This window comes from Mytilus californianus, unplaced genomic scaffold (assembly GCF_021869535.1).
Source record: "Mytilus californianus isolate M0D057914Y unplaced genomic scaffold, xbMytCali1.0.p SCAF_15, whole genome shotgun sequence".
NCBI lineage: Eukaryota > Metazoa > Mollusca > Bivalvia > Mytilida > Mytilidae > Mytilus > Mytilus californianus.
In genome coordinates this window covers 29,435,341-29,458,725 of record NW_026262637.1, presented here as the reverse complement: position 1 = coordinate 29,458,725, position 23,385 = coordinate 29,435,341, and the positions used below count along the sequence as shown (strand labels likewise).

Below are 23,385 nucleotides of genomic sequence, written 5' to 3'. Positions count from 1 at the left end.
AAATGTTCACATGTTACAACTCATCACTGTTAAGTTACTGATCAAATATGAACCATTCCGTTAATCAGTATTCAAGAAATAAGTGACCAAATTCATTGAAATATTGAATAAGATCAATACCAGGTCTGGAATTGATTGAGGTAACATGTATACTGGAGCATAACTAATCACTGCCTTCCTTAAAAAAATAACTTACGCTTTACAGCTCAACATTATCAAGCTGCAGACCAAATATAAAATCTTCTCTTCCATAGTTATAATATAAAATTGTTTCTTTTATTTCAATTACCTTGCTTTATTATTTTTACATCCATAGTAATGCTACTTTCACTTTCTTTTCAATTGTTTATCATGAATTTATGTCAAGCTAGACAATGTCCTTAGTAACACAGAGCTACACACCCATGAACAAATGTTAATGAACAGTGAAACCAATAGGGAAAAAAAGATGCGACTTTATGGATACGTTGTAACTTTTTTATTTGTTTTTATGTTATTTTCATTATATTACTGCATATTCGACGTTATATTTTATATATATATATATATAAGCTGAAGAGATATTTATTGTCGAAATGCGCATATGGTGCAGAAAAATTGGTACCGTTAATGTTATTATATATATTTTGGTTCTGTGTATGTATAAAAGTTGTTATTATTTGTCATGTGTTGATGCTTTTGTTATTTTCATGTGCATATACAAATATTTTACTGGTCATGTTCATATACTAATGATCTTTGTACTTCAGAATAGTTACATTAGAGGAAGGTTTTGCACTATAATTGAACTCAACACAGAAAATAATGATGATGGATGACTGCTTAACTTCAGGTGCGGAATTTAAATGCATATTCAGGATGAAAACATGTTATATAAACTCATGCTGCTTTGTATTAAAAGTATACACAGAGCCAGATTTTAAACAAGCTAGTTCACTAGGTAATATATGTCACCCTACACAGACATATTATGTTGACTCCAAGCTGACCAGTTTTTACTCTTACTTCAAAATGCTCTATGCTAAGCGGAGAAGCAGCAAATACCAATTTTCACGTTTTTGGGATTGACCAGGCTGTGGAACAATAATGAAAATAAAATATATATTTGTTTTTGTTTCAGACATCACTATGATTAATTTCTCATGACATTCTCAAGATTTATAATTTTTCCCTCCGTAATTTGGACAGTGGGTAAATTTAAAATTGTATCTTTCGCTTTTTCAAGCAGGCTTTATTGCATATACTGTATCTTCAACATAAACAACCACTACATATTGTTTCTTTAAATTTAATGGACTTCAAATTTTGGTAAATTCATCAATTCTAAAACCGAGTTTTTATAATTTTCATTGTTTTTCTCTGTTTCTCCTGCATTCACTAGGTTTTAGACAGTAGATTTGTATGTTTTGTATTTTTCATCAATTTTACTGTCCAACTGTTTTAACTTCTCTTGATCTTCCTCTGTTAAATTCTCATCCTATAAAAGAAAGAAAGAAGAATAAAAATCCAGCAATGCAATTATATGGTAAAAAATAAAATATTCTATACAACACAATGATAAAATAAATTCTCATCCTATAATAGAACTAGAGGCTCTAAAGAGTCTGTGTAGCTCACCTTGGTCTATATGCATATTCAAGAAAGGACACTCTCCAACATAGTATACGAGAAAAGAATTCATGACAAAAATCTCTGTTTTGTTGATCTTGTATTGCTGATCATTTAGTCTGTTTAGTTTCTCTCTATCTTCTTTAGTTTTTGATTAAAAAAACAAAAGAGGGTATAAAAAAAATCCTCATTCAAGGACAACCACTACTATTAAGAGTGACAGTCTACTAACTATATAGGCAAAATTTGACTTGTTAGTAGATCTTGTCTTGCGGATCATTTTTGCTTATTCAAGTTTCTATCTATCTATTATAATTTTTAAGATATAAGGCAAAAAAGCAAAAAAAAAAAATCGTCATCAAAGGGCAATAACTCTAATAAGGAGTCGACTGACAATTTGAACCATTAGACTATTTGTAGAACTTGTCTTGCTGATCATTTTTACAACTTAAAGTTTCTCTCTATCTATTATGGTTTTTAAGATAATAGACTTTATGAAAAAATTGGTAAAATTTGTCATTTAAGGGCAATAACTCCTATAATAAGTCGTCTGACAGTTTTTGACGTATATGGACAATAGGTGGAGCTCAACATTCTGAACATTTCTGGCCTGGTCAGATTTTCTCTATTTATAACGGTTTTCAAAATAAAAGACAAAACTTGCATTTTACCCCTATGTTCTATTTTTTAGCCATGTCGGCCATGTTGGTTGGCAAGCGGGGTCATCTGACATATTTTTTAAACTAGATACCCAAATGATGATTGTGGCCAGGTTTGGTTAAATTTGACCCAGTAGTTTCAGAGGAGAATATTTTTGTAAAACTTAACAGACTACGACGGACGACGACGCCGTGTGATGATAAGCTCACTTGGCCCTGTGGGCCAGGTGATCTAAAAAAGGAAGAATAAAAAAAATGATTTCACTTTTTTTTTCAGAAATGTCAATGAGAGAAAACGGGTCAGTATATTTTCATTTTCTTTCTATTATTATGTTTGTTTTCCCCCTTTTCATACGTGACAATGGACAGAAAAAATATTTAAAAAGGACAAAACACAATGCAATGAAAATGACAAATTAGAGTATATCATTGTCAATAAAACACTGCAGTGGACAATTCTAACTGTGATTGTTTTTTTGACTTGCATTAATTAAGAAATAATTATTTCATGTCATATTATATGCTCATTTCAACATGGATAGCAATTATATTTGTTAATATCTTTATACCCAGCATTAGTGAGTTGTAAAATTTTAACAAATATAATACTTACCCATTCTAAAGTTACACAGAGCATGACATGAAAGAATTATTTCAATTTAAATTCAGACCTATAAGACACGATTGCTTGACAGCCATTTTGAATTGATGAAGCTTATCGTCATCAAAGGGCAATAACTCTAATAAATGGTCGACTGACGATTTCAACCATGTACAATGTATTTGTAGAACTTGTTTTGCTGATCATTTTTGCATTTTAATGTTTCTCTCTATCTATTATAGTTTTCAAGATATATGGCAAAAATGAAAAAAAAAAAAAATGGTAAAACTTGTCATTTAAGGGCAATAACTCCTATAATAAGTCGTCTGACAGATTTGACGTATATAAACAATTGGTAGAGCTCAAATTTCTGAACATTGTTGCTCCCATCAGATTTTTGAATTTTCTATGTATAACAGTTTTCAAAATAATAGACAAAACTTGCATTTTACCCCTATGTTCTATTTTTAGCCATGTCGGCCATCTTGGTTGTCAGGCGGGGTCATCGGACACATTTTTAAAACTAAATACCCCAATGATGATTGTAGCCAAGTTTGGATAAATTTGGCCAAGTAGTTTCAGAGGAGAAGATTTTTGTAAAAGTTAACGACGACGGACGTTGTATGTTTTATATATTTAATACTGTGATATTACACATTATATAGTCAAAGATCTGTACTTTTAAGGGACATCTGAAATAGAAATACATGTAGGGATCAGGAAAATACTGTGGTCTTGAGATTTAGAAATAACTATGTATTCTTTTAAGTTTTATTAATTTTTTCAAATAATTCCATATAAGGAAATTTATCTAATAATAGTTTATACACAATACAATGTATCTTCTATCTAACAGTTTAGAAGTCTCAGTGAATCTATTTTTAGGTACATGAATTTCAATTTATTTTTAGATTCTATTAGCAATTACTCCAAGAGGGGGTATGTGTATTGCTGACCTGATTATAAAGTAGCAATACGTTTTTATAATCAGCTATTATTTCACCGAAATCGAATTATCTACATATATTGTTAATCTGCAACAATTCACATAGAATATATTTAATCTTTGAACTTTAATGGACATTTATTCTTTTGATTGTGAAGACTGTGTTTATGATTTTTATCAGCTGTTTATTATCTAACATCACATTTAACAAACTACAGTATGGGTCCTAAACGAAGTGGATTTTTGGAGAATTGGACTTTGACAAGTAGAAATAACATTCGTTTCCCTTTAACGCTCGTAGGATGGTTCAAGTTAGAATTCCGGGCCGATGTCTTAGATGTCGGCCATGACAGCATGTACATAGACAAGACACGCCCACTGATTTGAATACGGGTGCGCGATCTCAAGATGCATCAACATCTCCAAGACAAAATATAAACAATGAGAATCGGACTGCTGTTCTCGTTGACTTGGTGTCAAAGCTAATGTCGAATGTCCAGAACCTTCAACAGAACGTGATTTCTTTGAACATGATTTCTTTGAACAATAGAGTTACTGCATTGGCAAATCTTAATCTTTCTACTAATAGTAACAACTTAAATCGTAGCGATAATCTTATTCCTACTTCTACGACACCGTTGGTAAAGAGTCCGCCAGTCCTTCCAAACACGATCCACACTAGTTCAGTTGTCCCTACAATTCCCAATTCAACAGCACTTACGGCAACTCCTAGTTCATCCAAAATTACACAATTGGGACAGCACTTCAAAGCCAACACACATCGTCTGTAAATAGCAGGGTTTCCCCTTCTGCTGCTGCAGGGGGGAAGAGCAAGTACGGGGATTCGAGGACAAACAGGAGAGGATATGTTCGCACCACTTACGGATATGCAGCTGAATCTCTTCCATTGGTGGAAAGATGGCCTTTATAATTTGAGGGGAATCATACTCCCCCAATTCAATAATACTTCAGATAGATTAATTCCTGCCGGGATCTACCCAGGAACAAATATGTATTTTAATGTATTATTTTTACTCGGCTAGGATCTCCCAGGAGTCTCGTTGGCCTGCTGTCATCTCCCCCTGGCCGTCTTAGTCTATATAGCTTTACACCTGCCGGGATCCTCCTAGGTGAACATTTCATACAGCATACAGTTAGCTGCAGGGATCTCCACAGCAGTAGGTTAATTCCTGCTGGGATCTCCCCAGGAACAATTATGTATTTTAATGTATTAATTTTACTCAGCTGGGATCTCCCCGGAGTATCGTAGGCCTGCTGGGATCTCCGGGCCCTATGTCGTTTATTCTCTTTAGTCTATATAGCTTTACATCTGCCGGAATATCCCTAGGTGAACATTTCATACAGTATAAGTTAGTTGCAGAGATCTCCCCAGTAGTAAGTTAATTCCTGCTGGGATTTCACCAGGAACAATTATGTATTTTAATGTATTATTGTAACTCCAATGGGATCTCCCCGGAGTCTCGTAGGCCTGCTGGGATCTACCCAGGTCGTTTATTCTCTTTAGTCTATATAGCTTTACACCTGTCGGGATCTCCTCAGTTGAACATTTCGTACAGTTTAAAGTTAGCTGTAGGGATCTCCCCAGCAGTAGGTTAATTCCTGCTGGGATCTCCCCGGAGTCTTGTAGGCCTGCTGGGATCTCCCCGGAGTCTTGTAGGCGTGCTGGGATCTCCCCAGGTCGTTTATTATCTTTAGTCTATATAGCTTTACACCTGCCGGGATCTCCCCAGGTGAACATTTCATACAGTATAAGTTAGCTGCAGGGATCTCCCCAGCATTGTAACGGCCATGACAACATGATGACAGCAGTTACATCACAAGCTATAGGTACAGATACAGATACAGATACAGGTATTAATAACAATATTGCTGATTAGCTATCTCGTTATCAGATGCAGAAATTCAGAATGCTACCACCGGAAGTAGAAGGAAAGCCATTACCTTGCCTCCTGTCATCACAAATAATGATGTGTTAGAAAGAACGACAGGTAATTAACTTATGGGACTTATCGTTAAGGATAAGAACGCAACAAACTTATAAATCAGCTTTACAATGTTTTATTTTATCATTTCTGAATATAAGCGGCATACAGGGTTCCATGAACTGTCTTCCAACTATTACAGAGGACCATCTGATTTACTTTGCAACACACTGTAAGAACAGTAAAAAATTGCAGCATGACACTATTAAATTGTATATAGCTGGGATTCGATATCATTATTTGCGTTCAGGTCATAACGACCCAATAGCAGGGACCGAACGACTACCTTATATATTGCGTGGAATCAAGAAATCGCGACTTAATGTTTCTATGAATTAGAATTACATCAGACATATTACAGCGTTTGTGCAACATGTTTTCAACAGAACTTTTCTCACTTTTCATAGATTTAATGTTGCATTGTGCATTTTTGGTTTCCTTCGATGTGGAGAATTCACTTATCGAATTAGCACTGACAATCTAAATTGCTTACTAATCAGTGATGTTGATACCAGTGTAGTTCCTTTACTTTTAGTGTTGAAACTAAGAACATCAAAGACTGATCCTTTTTTTTTTTTTATTCAACAACAATATTGCACATGCTGTTAACAGATTTCTTCACTGGTACAGCTATTTCAGTGGAGATCCCTATATATAAGTACCTAAAGACCAAGGTATCTTCAGGTATATATTTATAATTTTGTTAGTATATATATTATTTATCATTTATACATAATTTCTCTATTATCGTACTGTTATAACTCTTAATATGAACTTTATATAAAAAAACTGTAACCCTTAATATATCATTGTTAACTATCTGATAGATGTTGAGAGTAAAAAAGAATAACGGGTTATAGTAGTATTTTCGGAATTTGGTTTGTGGTTTAGTATGTTTATCTATTTTCCGGCTATACCGGTATTTTCAGCTTTTTTGTGTGGATTAATTACTTTCACTAAGTTTTTCTATTCCAAACATAATTGTATAAGCCACAGAAAGTATGTATACGTAAAATTTAGGTCTCAAAAAGTAAACATGATATGTATTTCCTCTGTGTAATCTATGATTAAAGTATATAAATATGTGGGACAAATAAACAGGTACCTTCGAAACTCATTGAAATTGTAAAATGAAATGATCATCTATCAAACAAGTAAAGTACACAGAGCTCTGTAAAGTACATATATAATAATAATATTGACAATTAAAAACCAATGTCAGAGAACAATTAAAGGTCTTTCCACAAAAAAAACAAGAATTTTGATATGAAAATAGTAAAAATTCGGTTAAAAATGTCATTTCCAGCGTCAAATGATAGCTAATAGTACGCTGATTCCAAAAATATATAGTTTCTATACAATATTTTTTAAATAAGGGAAATTATTTGTTACTTCCGGTTTGAAAAAGGTTACTTCCGGTATTGTTTCACTGTTTAATTGACATTGATTCCAAAAATATATGGTTATATATACTTTTACATTCAAAAAGTACAAAAAAAATAGCTACTTCCGGTTTACACAGGTTCACTTCCGGTTCGTTTTTGAAGGTCATATGACTTGCAACTAAATGCAAAAAGTCCCATGGCTTTATCATGTATACAAATGAGGTAAAAGCAAAGGTCAAAATCTAGAACGTCAATTTAATCTATGACCTTGGGCTCAATTTCAAGGTCATCAACCAAAGACCTCAAATCAAAAGACCCTAGATCTTAATTATATTTGGTTCATGAGTTATATCACCATATGCATATTTTTAAATAAAGAGGGGAGAAAACTCTTATTTGATGTAAGCGCACCCTTTAAACCATTATGCATGTGTTACGACATGTCGCAACTTGCAATTGAGTAAAAATATTTTGTCGATATCTTATATCGTGTTTGAAAAGTGGTGAAAATAAGCCAAAATCCTAATTTAGAAATGACCTTGACCTTTGACCTTGACCCTATTTTCGTTTTTTTGGACCAAGGATCTCAAATCAAAAGACGCTAGGTCTTTATCACTTATGGTTTACAAGCTACAACTACATTTTCTTATTAAAAATACAAAAGGGGAAATAACTCCCATATGTAGTCTCCGGACCGCTTCGGTCAAAATTATTTTTAAAATCCTGAAGATATAACAAGCAAATTGGTGAAATAATTTTGTCGTAATCTTTAACGGTTGCGAAGGAGATTTTTACACAAGAAAAACAGTGTTTGGGGAGATAACAGGGTCAGTCTCAAAATCGTAATAACTGTTCGATATCATATGCAAAAAATCTAAGCGTCATCTTGCGAAACAAAAAAGCACCGTCAGAAAAAAGTGGCGGAAGAAGAAAAAAATAATAATAATAATAATAATCAGAAGAAAACCAATAGGTCTTTCCACAGAAAAGTGGAAAGACCTAATGATATAATAATTATGCAGTTCAAATATAAGAATAAATCTTTTCTAGTATCCCTTTTCCTTCAATATTAATATATTTTTTTTTGTAATAATAATCCATTTTTAAATTCTGACTTAAAAACATTATACAGATTGATATACTTTGTCCTATATTCCGACAAATAGTGTATTTTATGTATAGTAAACACAATAACTGTAAGTAAAAAGTTCATTTCATAATAATGTTCGTCATCAATTTTATAACCCCAGATTAAATTCTTTAACCCTCTTGCTGCCAGTAGTTTTTCAAGGTTGCATTTCGTGTGCCAGAAAATACGACAACTCGACGTCTGTGAGTCACATGCCTAACAATGACGTCATTCGATATATGACGTCACGTCCTAATGACCGCTACATTTAAGACCCATTGAAGAAAAATATTACACTGTTCAATATTCGGTCTTTTATTTGAAACAGATACAGCAATGATGAGAAGCTTGCATAAATAAAAACATGGACATATGTGTCCCTCCGGCACAGCCGGTGTGGACACATTTGTCCCTCCGGCAGCAAGAGGGTTAAAGTAAATATATATGTCTACCAATCCTAACTCTTTCAAATAACCTATATATTATCCCCAAAACTCATCTTAAAAGTGACAAGTTACAAAAAAATGTTCATAGTCTTCTGTAAGGCTACAAAAATTACAGTTAGAGTTAAGGCTTATTTTCCATTGTTTTAATAAAACTTTGTTTGAAAGAATAAAGTGTAATAGTTTACAGCTGCACATTTTCAGTTAATTATCTTTAAAATATTTATGAATAAATTTTTGCATATATTGAGCTTCAATTTGTACATTTTTACATTTTAATATTCTGTTCCACTTAATATACCCAATTGGAACTTCTTTATCATATTCTATTAAAATTGTATAAATTTGCTTCGAATCTAATTTTTCTAGTTTATGTTTGCAATTATTCTTTTCACTTATATACAGTGAGTTATTTGTTAAAACTAGTTTTTCTTGAACTTTCTTCATTTGATATTTTAAACCATTCTTTTGGGATTGTTTTTCTTAATTTTGAGAATTCAGCTATCCAATTTGATTTCTTTTTTAGTTTTAAACTTATAAGTTTTTCTTCTGAAATTTGATCAACTGATTTCCCCAAATGACGTCTTGACGGATACATCTGTAGTTATTTGGATATTTAGTTATAGTATTTTTATTTTTTAACCATACTTTAATCATATCAAGATAAAATTCTGGTAGCTCATTAGAACCTGGTAAAGAGTATATATTATTAGCATTCATTCTTAAGATAAGTAGATCGTTTCCAAATTTATTTAGATAAAATTTTGGTATGACCATCCAATTAAGAAATTTATCAGCAGTATTTCTTTTTATCCAACCTATCTTAATAGATTCTATATATTTATCTATATTCACCATTTTTTATCCGCCATCTAGTTGGTCGTAGCTGATTACAGTGCGTTTAACTTTTTCTGTCTTATTGTTCCAAAAAAATTCATATATAATTTTTTTTAAATTTGTCTAAATACTCTTTGCCCAAAGTTGAAACTGTTGCCAAAAAGAGTAATATTAGGAATAACTAAATATTTACTAAATGTTCCTATCATGGTTAAGTTTCTTTTTTTCCAGTTAAATATAATATTTTCAGACTTTTCTAGCTGTTTTCAAAATTTAGTTTCTTACACTCTTCTTTGTTATGCCCAAAATATATTCCCAGACTTTTAACTGGTTTTTCTGTAAAGTTAACGTTTTCATATTTTTCTTACTGTGTTTTTGTTTCCCTAGCCAAATACCCTCTGTTTTAGATCTATTATTTTTTAATCCCAAAATTGAACCAAATGTTTCAATCATGTTAAGAGCTTTTGAAATATCTTGTTTTGACTTAAGAAAAAGAGTAGTGCCATCTGCTAGTTGACTTATCTTTAATGTATGGGTTTTTCCATCTATCTTGATTTCAAATTCTTTAAGGTTATGGTCTTGACTAATTTTACAAGCAAGAATCTCCACAGCAATAACAAATATTATCGCACTACAAGAACAGCCTTGACGTATTCCACGATAAATACTCATGGGTTTTGAAATCCACCCATTGTTTAAAAATGAGCTTTTTATGTCAGTATATAAAAGTTTTATCCATCTCAGCATAGAATTTTTAAATCCAAATTTTTGTAAAGCTTAAAACATAAAATTCCACTCCAGTGAATCAAATGCTTTTGAAAAAGAACAGTAAAGCACCCTATATTAAAATGTTCTGCATAATCTATGACATCTTTAATTTGTCTAATGTTATATCCTATATATCTATATATGACTGATCCTTTTAGAACAGGAGTGAATATAACAATAAATGAGAACAGTTTTGAACCAGTTGTGACAACGAATAAGTACTTAAAGTACCGTTTAGAAATGGGAGCCGTACAACTTTCTCCTCTATTCGTTGAAAGTGACTTTGATACAAGGCTTTTATATAGGGATTCTTTTATTATTTATGACAACTTTTAATACGCCTTGGTTATAACGAAAGCAAGTTTTGTGGTCATTCCTTCAGAATTGTTGCTGCTACTTCAGCTGCCGCATCTGGAGTCGAGGATCATGTTATTGAAACACTTGGCCGATGGTCCTGAGACTGTTTCACCAGATACACCAGGACTGATAAGAAGGTTATTTGTAAAGCTCATGAAAAAATGTGGTTTTTTTTAGTCTTTGTTATAGTTTTTATATAACCAATTTATATTTTAATGAAGCATCATTTCTTGGGGGCTTTCACTCATTCATTATTATGAATTCATTCAATTGGCCTTTATAATTCAAGGGGAATTATACTCCCGTAATTCAATAATACATCAGATAGGTTAATTCCTACCGGGATCTTCCCAGAAACAATTATGTATTTCAATATTTAAGATAATTCCTGCCGGGATCTCCCCAGGAACAATTAGGTATTTTAATTTATTAAGTTAATTCCTGCCGGGATCTCCCAGGAACAATTATGTATTTTAAGGTATTAAGTTAATTCCTGCCGGGATCTCCACAGGAATAGGCCTGCCGGGATCTCCCCAGGTCGGTAATTTTCTTTAGTCAAGTTGCTCACACCTGCCTGGATTTCCCCAGGTGACATCTCATACAGTTTTAAGTTTGCTGCAGGGATCTCCCCAGCATTGTTATGTAATTTATGTAAAACTTTTTTGTACAGGTTTTCACAGAATTTTACCAATTCTTTTAGGCATTTTCAATTTATATGTATTTTATTAGGTTTATAAAATTTTTAAGTTAAATTTTTTCAATGAATGAGTAGCCCCAAGAAAGCCAATAATGTAACATTTTTTAGAAATGTATATTGTTATGTAATGGTATCTAATTTGGATAATGATAGATATAAAAACATGTGGTATGAGTGCCAATGAGACAACTCTCCATCCAAGTTGTTTAGATGTTTAGATTCAGTATGTTATATAATAAAAGTTTTTTTGGAAATGTGTTGTGTATAAATTCAGAACAACAAAATTAATTTTCAGTTAATCCTTGAGAGAAACATACCGTACATATTATTTGATATTATGTTTTACCTAACTTTGGAACATTTATGTTTTTGTATTTCTTAAATTTTCTTTCATAATTTTTTTCTAAAACAAAAGTGATACATAATACTTATATACAACTATAATTTTGATAAAAGATTTTTTTATAAAACAGAAAAAAAAACAATAGATATTGTGAATTAGTGCTCACTAATTTATACCCTTGTTTTGGACTGGAAAGCACAGTAATTAGCTACCTTATATTAAACTAAGTATCAAATATGATACTGTGATGCCTTGTTGTTGAAAAATTTCTTTAATATGCATCAATGTAAAGAACAAACAAGTATCTGACAAACAGGAAGTAAATAAGTAACATATCTGATGGTGTGTCACAAGTAAAACTGACAAATATGAACCTTGGTACCAAATATCAAGAAATCCTGATGTATAGTTAGTGAGCAGAATGCAACAGAATTTCTAACATGAATTAAATGCATTGTATATCTAAGACACAAGCAGTATGCAGATAAGTGATGGTCTGAAAATATTATTTATACATGTACATGTAATATACATTGAAGCTTACCAGTATAAAGCTTGGTACAAAATATCAATAAGGTCTGATTTACAGTTGCTGAGCAAAAAGGAAGGAAAATTTACATGCATCAATTTGAATAACTTACATGTATGTGTCAAGTAGGAAGTAGATAAGAAACGAATCTAAAAATATGTGACATAATATATCTTACCAAGCCATGGCTTGATACCATATATCAAGAAGCCCTGATTTGTAGTTGATGAGCAAAATGGGACGAAATGTTAATTCATGCATAAATGTGTATAACTTGCATGTATTCATTAAATAGGAAGTAGATAAGAAACGAATCTGAAAATGTGTGCCATAATATAGCTTATCAATATAAGGCTTGGTACCGTATATAGAGAAGCTCTTCTAAGAAATATGCAAAAGAAATGTATTAAAGAAAGGTGGACAGCAGAAGTAAATTAGTATATCTTGTTGGAGAGGGGTATAAAAACATTATCCAACCTATCAGATGTAAGAGTAACTTTATTGTTGACATTGTCATAACGATCTCAAACTAGATGAAGAAATTTTATTTTGGCTGCTTTGGTTAACTTCTAATGTGCTACATCAAGCTGATACAAAACACAAAAATGTGCCATTTAATTTATACTTAATATAAATTCTAGCTTGTCATAACAAATACACTGATTTAACCATGTTGAATAATGCTTTAGACTGACTAAATAAATAAACATTAAACAATGTTAGAATATGCTTCACTCAGTTTAATTCATTAAGAATTCTGAGAAAAAAATGTAAAACTTTGAAAATTAGTTTGCTCTACATCATGTTGATGTACCTTTTGTAAAAATTGAAGTCTAACATGACAAATAATTTGTTTCAGATGGCTTGATTGCATATTTTTGACATAACCACATATATATTGCTCTTTGTATAAAACCTTTATAATTTTACACATGGATAACATAAGTTTTTCCTACATGTAAACATGACAAAGTTGTGGATACATTTGTGATTTCAAATCATGGAAATGTTTTGCAACTTGTGCATTTATTTGATGACAATACAAACTAAAATCATCCAACAGCTGAAAATTTGTTGATTAGCATCAAAGGGAGACAACTGCAGAATACTTATGAATACATGTTGGCATAAAATCTTTGTTAAATGTTTTATAATTTTTGTATTTCTTTTCTTTGAGACTTGGGGTTTTCCCTGTACTATAGTTATACTATTTATAGGTTCAAACTGGTTCATGTAGTTGTATAACGGGTTCTTGTTCTGGATATAAATATATGGGTAATATATGCTTGTGAAATACCTTGGTGGTTTGAAAGGTGGGGTTCAGTTATACTATATAAAGAAATTAATTGGGTTGTCAGTTCATCGAAGGTGTAAACAGTAACTACAACAGTCAGTCAGTTCGCCATTTATTGTCACATATTAATGTATGATTATAATATTTAGTTTGATTTCAGTTCATTAATATGTATTGGACATTTTGTGATATGAAAAATTTGAATATTGTTGTTATAAATATTATATATTGGATTATTATGTTATTAAACATTGTTTGCTAGAAAAAATAAGATACTGCTAGCGACCATATCTATACCTAGATTTCGTTATTTATTTATAGCAAGGATTTTAGTAAAGAAATGCTTAAAATTCGAACAAGCTCTAAGATCCCTTATGTAACTTTAACTGTAATACACCTAGGTATAAGATCGTGTATGATGTTAAATCAACTGTTACATTGCTAGATCTAGGACCTCAGATAGTATTACCTTAACTGTGACATTCCTAGCTCTAAGATCTCATATCTAATTAACTTAACTGTGACATTCCTAGCTTTAGGATCCTTGATGTTGTTACTTGCAAAACAGTAGTCATTTGTTTCTGATTCTAATGGAAAAAGCCTATCAATCTCGTGTCCTTCTAGACCCTCTGGCCAAGGTGTACATAATTCTGAAATGGAAAAGTGTAATTTTGTCAAAGCTACACAACTGGTTGTTTTGATTTAAAGGTCCATCCATCTATACTTTCAACTTTAAGACTAAGATCTATTTTGTTCTTAACATGCTAAAATGATATACCTATTGACTGTTCACATCTGATGTGTCTATTATTCATTTTCACTCATAACTTTTATATCTTATTTTGTTGCAAGTTATTTTCACTCATAACTTGTATACCTTATTTTGTTGCAAGTTGAATAAGAAGGCAATTTACGGTACATAGTCTACAATTTTTTTTGAAATAACTGTTTGTTTGGTGATGTTTTACAAGATTTAATATGGAATAGTGTATTATATGGAGACAATGTTCTTGATTCATGGAAGAAGAGTACAAGGAGTAAATTAAAACCATCAGCAATTCAAAGAAAAACTCTATCATGATTAGTACAATGAAATCAAGTTTGTAAATACTGCACATTCATTTATATGAATTTTACTATCTAATCTTTTAGAATTTTATGTCCTTGTTTGTGTTCATTCATTGTCGTTTTATTTTAAGAGGAAAGCAGAGGGCCTTGCATAAATAACTTACCTTTGGCAAATAACTGAGTAGTAACTACTGTGGATTCATTGTTATTCATGGGATACCATTTTTTGTTGATTTCATAGGTACAGGTGAACCACAAATTTGAATGTTGAAGTAAGTACATATTTTCCATAGGCTTGTAATCAGACTGCAAAAACCATGAAATCAAATATCCCAGAATATACAATTTTCCCTATATCCATGAAAATTGGTACCCACAACAATAAAAGAATCCACAATATCACATACCGGTAGAAAGAATACTTCTCTTTTTTATGTTTTAAGTGGATAATACTTGGTTGTTCCAGTCATTCCTTTGATCTATTCGTACCTTTCAAAGCTTGACCATGTTTTTTATGTGAAGTGGTGTTAAGTGTAGAAAATTTAGTATCTTCATCAACTTCAAGTTTCCCTACTTCTCGTGTATCATACCTTCATTCTCAGCTAAATTCTGCAAATATTTAGTAAAAACAATTCATAGCAAGTATTCACTTGCATGAGAGTGTTGTATGTATATGCATGCTAAAAACCAACAAATACCCATGCATTAGTATACCTTATATATTATATATATTACAGTGATTGTATTCAAAAAGAATTACAAGCTAAATTACTGTCAACAAAGTTTGGTTTTCTGTAAAATATACAATTAATATACTTGAGGTACCCCCCCCCCCCCCCCCAATTACTCCCCAACAATTGTCAAATCAAAACAATGATACAGTATAGCCAACTAAGAACAAAGATAAACAATCCTTCTAAGTAGGAGAGCTTTCTGGCAAGAGGTCTCAGCAGGGTTAGAGCTTTCTGGCAAGAGGTCTCAGCAGGGTTGCATTCACAAGATATTATTTTATTACAGTAGTAAATAAAATGGTCAGAGTCCGATAGCTCCTACAACAATTGACAAATCAAAATGGCTGTATAGATGGTATGGTCTAGAGAATATAAAGACAAATAATACAACAAAAAATGAAACTTTTTAGGCAACAGTCTCTTAAGTGATTTACAGATGGAAAGAGACTATTTAAAAATATGTGTTTTAACTGTTACCTTACGAAGTAAATGTTTGCAAAAAAAATGATTATGAACAATAATGTACAATAATATAAACTGTTGACACAGAGATATGTCTCGCCTATCGGCATTAAATTTAGAAAAACACAATCTGATGGACAGCAACATTGCTTATTCATTCAGTCACTGGACCATGATCTAATGGACAGGGCCTGAAAATAGTCGACAAACTGATATGTACAGACAGTAATGTAACTTTATAGAAAATATCGGTGTTATTGTAAGTAGTTCCTATCAAACTAACTTAAGCAGAAAAACTTAACATTGAAAATTGCTAATTAATTCAGTCACTAGACCATGTCTTTGGGGGCAGGGCCTCAAAATAGTCGTCAAACTGATATGTACTGATAGTAATGCGACTTCATACAAAATATCATTGATCTATCACAAGTAGATCCTATCAAACTAACTTAAGCAGAAAACTTAACATTGAAAATTGCTAATCAATTCAAAGTCACTGGGGGCAGGGCCTGAAAATAGTCGTGAAACTAATCTGTACTGATAGTAATGCAACTTTATATTAAATATCAATGATCTATCACAAGTAGTTCCTATCAAACTAACTTTAGCAGAAAACTTAACAATTGTTGACGCCGGAACCGTCGCCGGAAAAGCAATCCCTATGTCTCGCTTTCCGCGACTTTCGTCGCAGGCGAGACAAAAATGCAATTAATGCAAACACCTTTTCAGACTATATAGGTACGCTTTGCAAAGGATCTAATACTAGAGATCCTGTATCGGCCAACCTGGCTTATGTATAATGGCCTACAGATATTGACGGTCTTCTCATTTGGCACCGGGTCTTTAATAGCTAACTATTCAGTACAATTTTGCTCATTGGTAATGGCCAAATCAGAGACGGGTAATTGATCATATCTTTTTCATACTTTCATTATAGATAGTTGTCTCATTAGCAATCATACTACATTTCCTAATTTTTATATTCCTACTGAGAGTTACCAAGATATCAACTTGGACATAAAACTTAACTTAAAGTCATGGAAGCATAAACTGTGAGTTACAGCAACCTCGGTTTGCTAAGAAGCTGTCCTTCCCCCAAAAACGCATAATTCCACAAGTATAGATGATCATATTATTTATGGTTCCTGAAATATATACTTGGGTGTAACACCTAACCAAAGTCAATGAAGCATCAACTGTAGGTCATAAAAATCCATGTATGCCTTAATGCTGATCTTCTCTGTAAAATGCATACTGAGGATTCATAATTATTCTTGGGATACACATTTTTGCTGATTTAGTGGGTATAGGAAAACCACAAATTTAAATGTTCAACAAATACAAATTTTCCATAGGCTTGTATGCAGACTTGGGCAATAGAACAAAATCAAACATCCATAAAAATACAATCTTTCCTCGATCCATAAATAAAGTGACAGGGATAAGTCATGTCTTCTTTGACTGTTCATGACGTTAAAATACTAAATTCCTGGGATGTATTTTAGTTGATTTTAGTCCCTGATGCATGATGTTTTATTATTAATTGTTTTGGCTTTGAACTAGCTGTCAGTAACTGCGAGTACTCTCAAATCGTACTTTCTTTTTAATTTGACCTGTTGATACTATTTGTAATGCTTTTTTGTTATTTAATGTTAACATGGATCTTGTCTATATACCAGCTTTGATTATTTGGTATTTAATTACTACAAATTTTCACTTCTTCGTACTATGAACATCAAAATTATTTCATGTTTCCTTTGATGCTATTCTTGGACCTGTACAGGAAGTTTTATCTAGCACTAATTGTATATTTTTATTGTTGATATTCACCCCATATGTACCAAGTGTTAGATTAGTTTTATTGATATTAAAGAAATTTCTTGTATTCCTAAACGGAAGATTTTATACACACAGAAGTAAACATAAGTATACATAACAACAAAATTATTTTCATTTACCTGTGTATAATATGACGCAGGTTTCTTCAAAAGTGATGATTTTCTATAAATTATTTGAAATTTCACAGTGATAACATACTCTAACTTTGTTTATACCTGTTTATTTACTTTTGACTTTAATTATTTATCCCTTGTAATTTTTATTAACTGTGTATTTGCATTCAGGTGTCACAGGTCAAATTAATTCGTTCATTGTGTGTTAATTTACGTTTTTTGATTGAGTTAAGCCTTCCAATTGATATTTATAGTGTGTTTTCTATGTTGTGATGTTATACTATTGTTTCAGAAAAGGGAGAAGGTTTGGTACCATTAAAACTTTTAATCCCGCTGCAAATGTTTGCACCTGTCCTAAGTCAGGAATCTGATTACAGTAGTTGTCGTCTGTTTATGTAGTTCATAAGTGTTTCTCGTTTCTAGTTTTTATATAGATTATACCGTTGGTTTTTCAGTTTGAATGGTTTTACACTAGTAATGTTTTGGGGCCCTTTATAGCTTGCTGTTCGGTGTGAGCCAATGCTCCGTGTTGAAGGCCGTACCTTGACCTATAATGGTTTACTGTTATAAATTGTAACTTGGATGGAGAGTTGTCTCATTGGCACTCATACCACATCTTCCTATATCTATTGTACATTAATCTAACAAAAGTCAAGAGGCTGAAATGTAGGTCTCAGTGATCTACTTCCTTAAATGCATGTTACACCTCTGCCGGTGGACTATCAGTCATGAGGTATCATCTGCTCAGTAGTCAGTACTTCAGTACTGACATGATTTATAACAAACCTTTCTAAAATTGTCCGTTGATAAATTGTGAAATTATAAACTTTAAGAAACTATGAATGTTTCAACTCCCTCAGGCAAAGTTGACTTTTATGTATTTGGCTATTTTTGGTCCTTTTTGGTCATATAGCTCTTCAACTGTTTCGGTTCTTATTTTTGGTCCTTTTTGGTCATATAGCTCTTCAACTGTTTCGGTTCTTATACATCCTTGGTTTTCAAATATTCGGCTTTGAGCGCTCCTGATGAAGGAAAATCCGAAAAGCGCTTCTGACGCATGAAAATAACATGTTGATTTCATTTTTCACACTATATGTAGTTTGAATTACACTTTTACTTATGGTTTCAGAGATGTAAATTCGGGTGTAAAACTTAACCAAATGTATGTCATAAAGATCTACTTTTACATTGATGTTTGTCTAATTTAATTAAAGGCTCTAAAGAGCCTGTGTGGATCACCGATATCTTTGTATATCTTCAACAACGGCCACTTTCCAACATTGTAAACTAGAATATAATTAATGACTAAAATCTCTTTTTTATGACTAAAATCTCTTTTTTGTTGATCTTGTATTGTTGATAATTTTGTCTGTTTATAGTTTCTCTATATTTACTAAAGATTTTGCCCAAAACACAAAAATGGGTTGAAATCATCCTTAAGATACCTCCAATTAGAAGTTTACTGATACTTTCATCTTTGTTGACCGACTTCTAGACTTTGACTTGCAGATCATTTTGCAGTTTACAGTTTCTGCATTCTTCAATTTTTGCCCAAAACGTACAAAACGGTATTAAGGGCAACAACTCCTAAAAGGAGTCAACTGACAATTTTGTATGTGTTGACTTTTTTGCAGATCTTGTCTAGTTCATCAATTTTGCAGTTTTCTTTTTTTAATTTTCATAAAAATTGGCTGAAAATAGTCAGTAAATGGCAATATTAGGGCTATGTTTGTGAATTTGTAGATTTAGCCCTGATGATCATTTTTGCTATTGAAAGTTTTTCTCTATCTATTATAGTTTTCAAGACAATAGGCAAAAACAAAAATTTGGTGATAAATAGTAGACACAGAGATATGTCTCGCCTATATGTAATTTTGTTTTAAAAATGCAAATGTTCAAATCAAAAATGTATATACATTATGGCCAAAAAACTTGGTTGAAATAAAAAATGCTAATTCTAATGCAAATGCATACCAAATACCATCGACTTATCATAAATGGTTCCCTTTTACTGACTTAAACACAAACTTGAACATGTAATTTGTAGCCTTGGCATCTATGTTCGTGGGTCTGTCAGATCATTGAACACATTGTGCAAACTAGATACCTCACAGATGATTGTGGCCAAGTTTGGTTTAATTTTGCCCAACAGTTTTAGAGGAGTAGATTTTTGTTCAAATTTAAAGACGATGGTTAGGAACGATGATAATGAATAACTGTTTAATGTCCAGTGGCAAGTTGAATGCATTCAGGATGAGAACATGTTAATATGATATGAATATTAAACCTGCTTTGTACTAGATCGACACGCTGAGCCTGATTTTTTACATGCTATTTTACAAGGTAATAGTCCGTAGGAAAACATGTTTCACTTCCCAGGCACATTAATCTGACTCCAGGCCAACCAGTCTTTGCTCTTAAATGCTGTGTTTGATTAACAAAGTAGCAAATATCAATTTGATGAAAGTCTTTGGTTTGACCAGGCCCAGGATTGAACCCACAACCTCCCACATTTGAGGCAAGCACTCTACCATTGATGAACCTATATACAAGGTAAAGATTATGGACCAGCCAGATTCTGATATCTGGTTGCTGATACAGACGTTGACTAGATGGTACTTCAATACTTCATCTGTAACTTTTTGAGGTACTAAAAATCACCTTACAAATTGTTCTGTAACAGCTAAAACTATGAATTTCTTCATTTGTGTAAAACTTAATACAATTTGAAAAAGTTGCCACATGAAAACCATCCAAAGTCTTAATCCTTAGTCTTAATAACCCATTTAACAAATTGAATAACAGACGTATGTTACAACAGAACAGCAACATTTTACAGCGATAAATATATCTTTAAGTTAATATAGTGTTCTCTGCAAATTCTCTACTTTTTTTGGATTTATTTTCTATATAATTCAGTGATGCATGAATAAAATTTTAAGTTCAAGTTTTTGTTCAGTTTACACACGCTTAATATAATTCTCAAAAGTCTTCCTACATCACATATTCACCTAATGTCTTTCCTTGATGAAGGTTAACACTTTTATCATGTTTCTAGATAAATATGTCATCTGTCTCTAAGGTTCAGTTAGATATACAACTTTTAAATGTCTACAATAGAGTTGATATCTTCTACCCACTATATTCCTGAATATTCAATCTCATAAAGTTTTGCTCTATAATTTTCAGGACTTTCCTCACCATATCCACATCCTATGTAAAGGGTTCCTGATGTGGACAGAGCAAATAAATGAGGATATTGGATTCCAATGTCATAAACGCAGTAGTGTGAAATAAAATCTCCATCACTGTTAAAAATATGAACTACACTAATCTTCCAATCTGCAACCAAAATATTATCTGACGGTGTAGCAAGTATATATGTAACACTCAGAAACGTGTCCATCCCCCCAAACGTGTCCGATTCCCCCAAACGTGTCCATATAACGTCACTGAACCGCAAAACATGTCTAGGTGCTAAAGGGCACCAGAACGTGTCCTTTTTAAGAACGCCTTTTCGTGTCAATTTTTTTAAGAACGCCCAAACGTGTCCCTAAACGTCTCCTTTATATGAACGCTCAATCTTATTCATATTTTTAAATGCCCATTTAGTTATTATAAGTTAATTGTTTGCCTTCAAATAGCAATAACATGTCCACCAATATTAAATATATAATGTTCTTCAATAACAAATTTGGTTATTGCTCTTTCAATGACGTATACTCCTTTTACTCTTTCATCTATTGTCCTATCACCAAGTAAGACTAGAGAAGAGAAATATGGGCACTTAGGTCTTCTTCCGACCGACAGTAAAACCCTTGCCAAAGTAGGGCGTCCTTTTGGCTGTGCGGGATGTAAAGTACGCAGCCACGTCCGGTCAGAATGGGGATGTTAAATCCGAAGCCTTGTGTAGGGAGAGATAGATCTACATATTGTATTTATTGTAAATATGTTCTCGTCTTGAATATGCATGAAATATTTGCTACTGGACGTTAAGCAACAAACAACCAATCAATTTATAGACTTAAATATGCATGAAATAATTGCCTCAAAACGTTAAGCAATCAGTTGATCCATTATTTGTGTCAGTCGATTATTACCTCTTTCACAATTGATTTAACGTAATGTGACAGTTAAAAAGATGATGCACATTTTTTATCAGCTCTTCAAAGTATGTACTGGTATTAAGTTTTTAGTTTTAAAATATTTTTGGTTCGAGTATCACTAAAGAGACATGAACAAGAAGAATAAATTTGCATGTATCATTAGCATCCCTGATACCAACCTTATAATTCATAATCGTTAAGTACCCGAAGACATAATAGCGCTAAAAGTTTTGAGACGTTAAGGCGATTTAAAGTGGACACGTTTTGGCGAATAACAAATATCGGACACGTTTGGGGGATTAGAAATAGGACACGTTTGGGCGATTTGGGATTTTGAGGACACGTTTGGGCGGAATAGACACGTTTGGGGGAATCGGACACGTTTGGGGGGATGGACACGTTTGGGAGTGTTACATATATATAGGTGTAAATGGTTTGTCTTCAGTATTGACATCGTGATGACCAGTATAAATCCCTTTGATGTTTCCGTCCTGACCTATTACCACCACTCTCCCTCTAAAATCTTTATCTAAGGTATCAATTATACAGATATTTCCATTATTGATGCTTGTTAGCCTATAAGGAGATGTAAATAAAGGTTTTTTGTTACTGTCGTTCTCATATTCAGCTAGACGGTTTCCTGCTTGATCCATTACAATGACAGTACATTTTTCTCGCCATAGAAAACTGGTTGATATGAGGACTTTCTTATCCTTAGTGGTATGAATATTCCCTGCTATGTATGGTGAGATATCAAAAACAGAGTCAGTGACTCGTTGGGTTCTTCCGTCGATTATTTTTAATTTAGTATCAAAGGTTGACACAAGGATGTTATTGGAAATGTCAACTGATAGGCCACAAATCCTAATGCTTAAACTTGATAATACTTTAACATTGTGTTTTTCAAGTTTAATATGTTGTAACAATTTACGTGTACCGTCAGCTATCCATAGAGTGCCACCAGGACATCCAACAACGTAATGAATATCTGTTAACTTTGTGGACCATTGATTTGTAACCTTTAATTGAACTTGGGAACGGTTTTCTCTTAATCTTCCTTCTAGACTTCCAAAATTTAGTAATTTAAATTCACCAGGAACAAAATTTGGCAAAGAAGACATACTCATGGTTTCTAGAGACATATCTTCTTTAAATGTAACATTAAGTTTATCAAAATCTCTAAAGAACTTCATATAATCACTTGAAGCGATGATACTTCCCAAAGTATCATTCTTCACATGCATATTTTTAATCTCTTGATCAATTTTAGTTTCTTCTTTTCGTTTCAAGGATCTGAAGTGCTGATCGACATCTTGAACAAGATCACCGGCATATTCGTCTACTTTATTGTGTAGTTTTTTCTTCTGATCTAGAATGTTTTGCCTAAGCTTTTTCAGTTTCTTCAGGAACCATCATTTTCTCTTTCGCCGAGCTTTATTTGCTTAAATACCTCTCAACTTTTCTCTG

General features: G+C 32.4%; 1 protein-coding gene across 3 annotated transcripts in view; it reads right to left on the bottom strand.

Annotated features, from left to right (window-relative positions):
• Positions 1–1,272: 1,272 nt before the first annotated feature.
• The window catches only part of LOC127725833 (28S ribosomal protein S35, mitochondrial-like), an 86,384-nt gene continuing 64,271 nt past the window's right edge, over positions 1,273–23,385 (bottom strand). For all 3 annotated transcript variants that reach the window (XM_052233147.1, XM_052233148.1, XM_052233149.1), the window contains exon 9: positions 1,273–1,477. In XM_052233147.1, the coding sequence (XP_052089107.1) occupies positions 1,385–1,477 (93 nt within the window). In that variant the 3' untranslated portion in view covers positions 1,273–1,384. The remainder of the gene's footprint in view (positions 1,478–23,385) is intronic.